We start from the raw sequence: 8,663 nt of genomic DNA on the forward strand, positions 1-8,663 counted from the left end.
GCGCGCACACACACACACTGCCATGGACTGCACCAGTATAAGACACTGGAGCATGCATGCACGTACGTGCGCGCGCGCACACACACACACACTGCCATGGACTGCACCAGTACAAGATACTGGAGCATACACACACGCGCGGAAAAAATCTGCGGCTAGTTCACAATCGGCATCTGTGGGAAACTAACATGGAGGGAAATATGGCGAGGATTATATTCCCTAATTTATAACACAGGGCATCTGGAAAGCTGGTATTCCACAGTAGGAAAGCCTACACTTTGTTAAGTTAGAGGTTAAGTCCAAGTACATTATCCTGCTTTAAATATCCTTCCCACAGATTCTCCCCTTAACAGCTATGCTGCTTTAAAGTGAGCACATGGTTGATTCTATCTCCCAGTAGAAGTAGACATCCTTTTGTTCTCTCTTCCCACCAAGACACTCAATGTGGGGGGAGTTCAGATGCTTACAGGCATCCTCAGAGCGCTATCAGTTGCCAGACTGCAGTGGGCCCCGCTCCCTGCTGTTAAGGATAATGGACAGGCCTGCAGTCATCAACTTGGTTCCTGTAGGTGGGGTTCACACCCCAATGATAATGGTTCCTATGGAGATCCAGCTGCCATCCTGACTCTAGGATCCGCCCACCTTGTCACATGTATACCCCCAATCCCTCCTCTTCCTATTGCGTGTCTGTCCCTAGACCACCCCCTCTCATTGCTGTATAACCTATAGTGTAACCCCTTCCTGTGACATATGTCTTTACCTGTAATTAGTGGGCTTGCACGCCCCCAAAGGTATATGTGCCTGGGTTAGCAATAGAGGCGTCCCTCACTCTCTCGGCTCCTCCCTTGACCTCTCCTTGGCTCTCTCTTCTCCGTTTCCCTTTCCCCTTGTCCTCCTTCCCTTCTTTCCACGTGGACCACCAAGTGGGGCTGAGGTGAGCAATGCTACCATGTTGTGTGTCTGACTCCATTATTTGACTCTCTTCTATCTCTCATGCTCTCGGTGACTTTAATATAATATTTATATATCTCAACTGTACAACTGTGCTGACTGGACCCGTGATTAGTGGTGGGGGGTTGGCTCCACCACCTCATACCGCAACCCAACCCCCCCTTTCCCTTTCCCTAATGCAGGCATTAGGTTTCCTCACCTGTGAGCTCAGGGACCTTCATGCAGATACCATCCACCTTGTGATGCATGTAACTACTGAATATGCATGTCTTAAGGCAGCCTATAAATGTCTCAAGATAGTAAAGGTTCTCACTTCTGGTTCCGCGTGGTCCATCAAGAGAAGCTGAGGTGAACGTGCTACCATACCATGTGTCTGACTGCTTCATTTCACTCTCTCTCCTACCTTCCTTATCCTCTATGACTGCACTATCATCTTTATCTGGCATCACTGCACATCTGTGCCTGCTGCCATTTGGTGGTTGGAGGCTGGTTTCCTTTCACAGGTGTCATTTTGTTACACATGTATTGCCACATATGTGGACCACAATACAAACATTTCAAAGAATTAAAAACTAGTACCAATAAGAGCTCTACTTGCCTGGTCCAGCAATGGCTGCTAACAAGTCCAGGAGCAAATGCACCTGCCGTGGGGACAGGAACAGGTGGACCGAGTCTATCTGCCCATCAACATCCAGCTGCACAAACGAGAGAGCAGAGCAATTCAGGATGCAGGCGCATACTCCAGTCCACAGTCCCCCGCAGGGGCCGCTGTCAGTGCGCGGAGCTGAGCTGGCTTGAGTCTCCATGAAGCCTCACCAATGAAAAGATGGAAACTGCTGTTCTAAGAAGGTGGTCCAAAGCCATTCTCTTTCTCTTCTGGGGCCTTGGAGAGGCCTTAGCACAGCCTCCAGGTCAGGACCCTGAAGTAAGGAGCCCTGGTAGCGGGGGTCAGGTGTTGGGCTGTAACACCAGGTAGGGAGCCGAGATGGGGATCCACCCCGTGTGGTGGGTGCCCCAGCCCCTTCCCTTCTAGACAGGCATACCCCCAAGGGATCAAGTAAATTATATGCCCTTTTGGCAACAGAAAAGAACAGACGGAGTCCCTAAGTGCCGCTCTGACTGAGCACACCACAGAAAGTGGGAGGGGTCATCTCCAAGGCCACTGAACTTTCTTGCCACACGTGCTCAAAGTGACACTGTGAAAGGTTGGCCCGGCCAGGCCCAGGGGGCACTGTCTGAGAGAGCGGCAGAGGTCTTCTGCCACCCAGGTCTGAGAGCCGGCTGGAGAATCAGCCAACACTGTATGTGTCCAGTCCTGATTTCCTTCCAGCACTGACACTGATGGTTGGTGTGAGTTCTGTGATAACGACAACGCCTAGCCTCGAACTGCCTACCCGTGCAAGGCAGAGCAATGGTGGCATGCCCTAGCCTGTCCCAGCTGCTGGCTCAGGCAGAGACAAGGACACAGGCAGCCTCCAGTCCCCCCCTCCCTACCCACGGACAGTCCACACCCTCTGCTGGGCTGGGTACAGCACTGTGACTGGGAACCCACCGCTCCTCCTTCCCCCAGTAACTGCTATGCCCGGCTTTCCACCCCGAGGATTCGGCCCTTTCCTTGCACTTAAACCCTCAGCCACTGCCCTTGAGTCAATCCCCTCATGGCAGCCTGATGCAGGGCGCTGAGGCTGTGCCCCGAGCTCTGGTGGCACAGTGGGCTGCTAACCACAAGGTCCGTGGTTCAAACCTAACAGCTACTCTAGGGGTGACAGATGAGGCTTTCTGCTCCAGCCTCGGGACCCCCCAGGGACAGTTCTCCTCTGTCCTGCAGGGTTACTGTGTAGCAGAATAGACTGGGTGGAGTGAGTGAGCGAGTTGTGGGAGCTCCTGGGAGCGGACAGCGCGAACCCCTGACCAGGTGGTTAGCAGCCAAAGGTGTAGGCAGTCCCCGAAGGGAACATGCCACACCAGCTCAGGGGTCAATATTGACTCCTAGCCGGCAGGCGGCTCACTGTGGCCAGTCAGTGGGGCACGGTGGACTAGAGGGCAGAGACGAGAGCGAGGACTGACCTTGGCCCCAGGAAGCACCTCGTTCTGCTTCACGGTGAGACTTAGACGCAGGTTCCCGACCAGTGCTCCAATCTGCACAGGGTCTGTGGGAGCGGCCTCCGGCAGGTTCCTCATTAGCTGTGGGTGGGGCTCATAAACGATTTTGGGGTTCCAGCTAGGTGACAGCTTTGGCTCAGTTTCCTGTAACGATGCAACAGGAATAAAGTGACCACTTAACCTTGATAGCCAGCGATCTACCGGCAGTGTCTGCGGTCAACATAAGACGTGTGGGCACGTGGCAGCAGGGAGCCCTGCTCCAATTGTCTCTCGGGTGCCTGAGGCTGGCAGCCAGCCCTGCGCCAGTCACACAGGCTGATGAGGAACAGCCAGGGACAGCACCCCATGAACTGGCTGGTTGGTAATGTCAGCGAGGAGAAAGCATCCCTGTTGGCCACGTGAAGAGGCCTGTGTGCGGGAGGCCGCCAGGACGACGCAGGCTCATCTGACGCAGGCTCATCTGATGCAGGGCTTGGAAGTTACGTTATGACTCAGGTAGAGGGACGTGTACACGTGAGGTTTCCTTATTCGACTTGGTAAAAGGATGTTCAATGTTCACGTCCCACCGTCCCTCAACACTGTATTCCAGGTCCCCTCCCTGAGACTGGCAGCAGGGGCCTCCAGAGCATCAGAGCTGAGGCCCCTGGGGTGCGTCCTTACCGCTGGGGCTGTGGAGGAGGCTGGGGAGGGTTTTGCTGAAGCAGCAAACTCGTCCCAGAAGAGAGAGACCCCCGAGAGCTGCAGGAGTTTGTGAGCGAAAGCCGTGGGCTGGTGCACGTTGACACCCGAGGGCTCGCCGGCAGCTTCATCACAGTACACGGTCCTGAGGGTTAACACCAAACAGGAAGGCAATGGCGTTAAGCTCCCGGGCAAGCCAGGGCAGCAGTACCAAGCACCCGCGCTGTGGGGACAGCGGGTACCAGGCTTGCATCTAGCAGGCCCAACACGCTGTAGCCCACTTTCAGAGGCTGCCCACTTGGGGTGCCTGGCTGCACCCCACAGCCCTCAGAGACAGTACTTGTGCGTGAACTCCAGGTCTGTGTCTGCTGGCAAAGATGGCATCTCTTCATCGCAAACAAAACAGCCTGGCACTGGCTACATGCTGCTGTGGGTCAGTGGGTCCCAATGCACCGCACCCCCGCAAGGCCTGGGAAGAGCTGCACGCTGGGCTCTCCCGGCTGGAAATCCTTACAGGACAGACAACCTCACTATTCTCCCTCGGGAGGCTGGCGGGCTCAGACCACTGTGCCAGGAGGCTTCCTTAAGACACTCACAAAGTTCTCTAGGCACATGGTGGCCAGAGCCTGGCTCCCTGAGTGCACGAGGGAAGGGGAGGCTCCACCCGCTGCTGGCAACCCCCACCACAGCCCGGGGTGGGGTGGGTGGTAAGCACAATGTGTTGGATGTTTCGGGGGTGGGAGTGGGGGAAACATGACCTGCTTTGAACTGAACCCGGGAAGTTCTGGACGAGAGCCCACTGGGGCTTCAGCTTGAGCCTCTGCGACTGTGCAGCAGCCCTGCAGCCACACCGAGGGCAGATGGCCTAGCAGAGGAAGTAACAGCCCCGTTCCCGGGTAGAGGGAGCCTCACCTTTCGATCTGAATTTCAAGTGCAGTTCCAGTTTTGCAGTTTTCTGGTACATGCTCAATTCTCAGAACAGTGTCCAGGAAAGTGACTCTAACCCTCCTGAGTACTAGAGGTGAGAGACAGGCAGCATCAGCACCTCGCACGCTGAGCAAAGCTCCAGGCAGGGGGGGCGGACAAGGCACTGGGGGGAAGAGCAAGCGGGGCTGCTTTCCTCAAAACTCCCCAAGACCTGGGTTTGATCTCGGAGGCCGTGGTGGACCTCCCGCTGCATCTCCACAGACACGAGGCCTGGACCGCCCTCTGAATTTGAACCCTCCGCAGAGCAGACAGTGAAGCCAGCAAAGCAGGGGACGGTGCCAGGGCACTAAATCGAGCACAGAGCCTAAGTCACACTCAGCCCCTAGGGTCCAAAGGGAGCACAGTATTTGCTTCAAAACCTCACTCAAACCCCTCCCTTAGTGACCGCAGAGCTGGCCCGTGGGGTTTTCCCGAGATTCTGAATCTCTTTGGGAGGAGACCGGCTCATCTTTCTCCTTTGGCGCAGCTGGTAGCCCGTGGTTAGCAGCACAATGCCAAACCCCTGTGCTCCCAGAGCCCCTTGCCTTAGTCAGGGTTTACTAAATAAAACAAACAACCCCCCAAAAAAACCAAAAAACAAACACTACAGGAAACAACCCAACCCTGCCATTGAGTGGATCCCAACTCACAGCCACCCTCCTCCTCCTCTGGAGGAGCTGCTGGTGGGTTTGAACCGCCCAGCATGTGACCCGCATACAGTGCCACCACCGCTCTGCTGACTACAGACTAAATGCAGGGGCCAGCAAATCTAGGCTTTGCAAAACCGTTCAGTGATACCCAACCTGTTTCGATGGTTTCCGCAAACTTTTCCAGCCCCTCAAAGGGCTGAGTGCTCTCGCCCTGCTCCTCGGTGAGTCTCTGGCCCAGGCACGCCTTGGCCAGCTGCATACTGCTGGCCATGAAACTCGACCAGTCCATGGGCTCCGAGCCAGTGGCTGCAGGAGAGAAACACATGGCTGCTGGATGGATTTTCAGGGTTATAGCAAAGATGTTTCTGGAAAGAACACATTTCAAATAGGCCAACATGAATCCCTCCTTCCTAACACCCTGTTGGGACCAAAGGACGCCCTATGTATAAACCGTCTTGCTTCACAGCGGTGGCCTGGTGCCGAACCCTAGAGGTCTCGAGAGTGCTGGACTGTGACAGGTCTAGGACACAGGGCTCCCTGGCAGCAGCAGCAGCAGAAGGGGAACCCAGGACCAGTCTCTCCTGTTCCACATGGACGCGGTGAGTGGGGTGTGTCCCTCCTCCCCGGCCCCCGGCACACTCGCTGCTTCATTGCTAGCAGCGCGGGCTTAGAGGGGTTTGATGTGCTGAACTCCAGTACTGTCCCTGTGCTCTTGGATGTGAGAGTATCTGAAAAGGGGCTGGTGGGGCCCCTTCAAGCCTACCCTCGCGCCCTTCTGACACCCCCTCCTTTCTCCAGCACTTCTTGCACCTTGGACCAATTTGCTGGATCTTGAAGACGCAGGTCACTTTAGACAACAGGTAACCAGCAACTGAATACGCTGAATCATTGATACATGTCAAGTTCCCCTGAGTGAACAGTGACCGAATCCGTGAAGGGATAAGCACACATACCTCGTCCAGACCCAAGCCCAGTGATGTTAGCAGCTGAAAAATCTCATAGATGCAATGCCATCAACCAAACACAGACATTGATGCAAATGTGTGACTTACCCCGATCCTCCCAAACTCACTGCCATCAAGTCAATGCCAATCCATGGCAACACTATAGGGCAGGGTAGGGGTGCCCCTGTGAGTTTACAAGACTATAATTCTTTACAGGAATAGAAAGTCCCAATTTTCTCCTGAGGGGGCAGCTGGTAGTTTCAAACTGCTGACCTTGTATTGAGCAGCCTGACAGAGAACCACTATGCCACTAGGGCTCATTCCTGGACACAGAAAAGTAAAAACAGAAATTAATGACAAAACCCACACAAACCCATATGCCACACCTACCTAGGCGGGGTCTAGGTCTGCAGACCAATTCCAAGCCTCTGACCTCCAGGGCACAGTTGTCCTGCAGCAGGGAGCCCCAGGGGACGGACAGGGAGATGGACTGGATGAAGCCTTCGGTGACTTCCAGCGGGGCATCGGCTGACTCCAGGATGTCATTGAGGCACTAGGGGGAAGAACCAAGGCCACTGTGAGTCACATGGCAGCGTCAGGGCTTCATGCCCATCCCGGTGCCAGGCACCAGGGCTCGGGAACGCAGAAGCCAAGAGCAAGGTGATTGCTGGTCCTCATTCAGCTCACCAGCCACGAGCATGACCTGAAGTGAAGGTGAGCCAGGCAGGTACATGGAGCCTCCAGGCCCTCCTCCTGAGGAAGCCTCTAGACTGAGCCCAGAGGCTGAGCAGGGTTGAGGCGGTGTCTAGGTTGGGCAAGAAGACGTGGAAGGTCTTGCAGGCTGGGCAGGGCCAGCGGGGGTGTTGGTGTTGATACACCCACCACCCAGTCGATTCTGATTCACGCCGAGCCTACAGGGTAGAGAACTACCCCTTCAGGTTTCTGAGACCACAAGAGATGCAACTGCGGATGCCAGATGCACCAGAAAGATGTTTACTTGTGCCTAATTGACTATGCCAAGGCATCCGACTGCGTGGACTGTAACACACTATGGATGGCCTCGAGACACCAGAATTCCACACTACTTCATTGTGCTCCTGCAGAACTTGAATGTGGGTGAGAACAGAACAGAGTTAAATCTGGAAAGGTGTGCATCGGGGTTGTATCCTCTCTCCATACTTGTTCAATCTGTATACTGAGCACATCAGCAGAGAAACTGGATTATATATGAAAAACAGTCATTAGGATTGGAGGAAAACTTATTAATAACCTGCAATATGCAGATGACACAACATTGCTTGCTGTCAGTGAGGAAGACTTGAAGAAGCACATCCTGATGAAGATCAAGGATTGCAGCCTTCGGTGTGGGTGACACCTCAATGTGAGGAAGACCAACACCCTCACAAGTACACCAATTGGTAAAAACACCACAATAAATGGAGAAAAGAGTGACGTTGTCAAGGATTTCATCTTGCTTAGATCCACAATCAATGCTCATGGAAGCAGCAGTCAAGAGATCCAACTACACATTGCATTAGGTAAATCTGCTGCACAAGACCTCTTTAAAGTATTGAAAAGCAAGGATGTTACTTTGAAGGTGAAAGTATTCTTGGCTCAAGCCATGGTATTTTCAATCTCATATGCAGGTGAAAGTTGGACAATGAATAAGGAAGACTGAAGAACAAATGTGTTTGAATTAAGGTGCTAGTGAAGAACACTGAGCGTTCCGTGGACTGCCAAAAGGGCAAAAGCTCTTTGTGTGGAAGAAGTACAGCCAGAATGGTCCTTAGAGCGGTGGTTCTCAACCTTCCTAACCCCGCTTTGATACAGTTCCTATGTTGTGGTGACCCCCCCAACCATAAAATTATTTTTGTCGCAACTTCATAATGGTAATTTTGCTACTGTTATGAATCGGGTGACCCCTGTGAAATGGTCATTCGATCCCCAAAGGGGTTGAGACCCACAGGCTGAGAACCGCTGCCATAGCATCAAGTGTAGGTAGGGGCAGTGAATTATTTAATGTGGCTCTTAATAGCCAAATAACTATTTGGCTCTTAGTAGCCAAATGAATCACCAAATGACTTTTCCCTGAATATCTGGTAAGAAGGTTGGGGAAGATGCTGATAGGACTCTTGTGTGAGTAATTTCAACCTGGATTCCCTGAAGTGCCACCCTGTTGTGTATAAAATGAGTCCTCTGAGAAGCGAGCGGATGGGGGATCTCATTACCAGCAAGAACCCCGAGCCACCCCCTCCCCTGAGAAGAAGTTATTTCAAAGGATGTCACTGAATCCGCAGCTCCGGGAGAGGGACATATCTGATCAGAGCACACAGGAGCAGATGACGGGGGAGGAGGAGAGACTGGAGCACAT

At 53.6% G+C, this 8,663-nt stretch overlaps 1 protein-coding gene across 2 annotated transcripts in view; it reads right to left on the reverse strand.

The window, feature by feature from the left end:
* Positions 1-8,663, reverse strand: part of ATG2B (autophagy related 2B) — a 62,737-nt gene that overhangs the window by 40,712 nt on the left and 13,362 nt on the right. For both annotated transcript variants that reach the window (XM_045287931.1, XM_004698809.2), the window contains exons 2-7: positions 6,683-6,845; positions 5,502-5,654; positions 4,645-4,747; positions 3,715-3,877; positions 3,019-3,198; positions 1,550-1,646 (exon numbers count right to left, since the gene is read on the reverse strand). In XM_045287931.1, coding sequence (XP_045143866.1) covers positions 1,550-1,646; positions 3,019-3,198; positions 3,715-3,877; positions 4,645-4,747; positions 5,502-5,654; positions 6,683-6,845 — 859 coding nt within the window. The remainder of the gene's footprint in view (positions 1-1,549; positions 1,647-3,018; positions 3,199-3,714; positions 3,878-4,644; positions 4,748-5,501; positions 5,655-6,682; positions 6,846-8,663) is intronic.

This window comes from Echinops telfairi, unplaced genomic scaffold (assembly GCF_000313985.2).
Source record: "Echinops telfairi isolate 266 unplaced genomic scaffold, ASM31398v2 ScPeMD7_18;HRSCAF=68, whole genome shotgun sequence".
Lineage (NCBI taxonomy): Eukaryota > Metazoa > Chordata > Mammalia > Afrosoricida > Tenrecidae > Echinops > Echinops telfairi.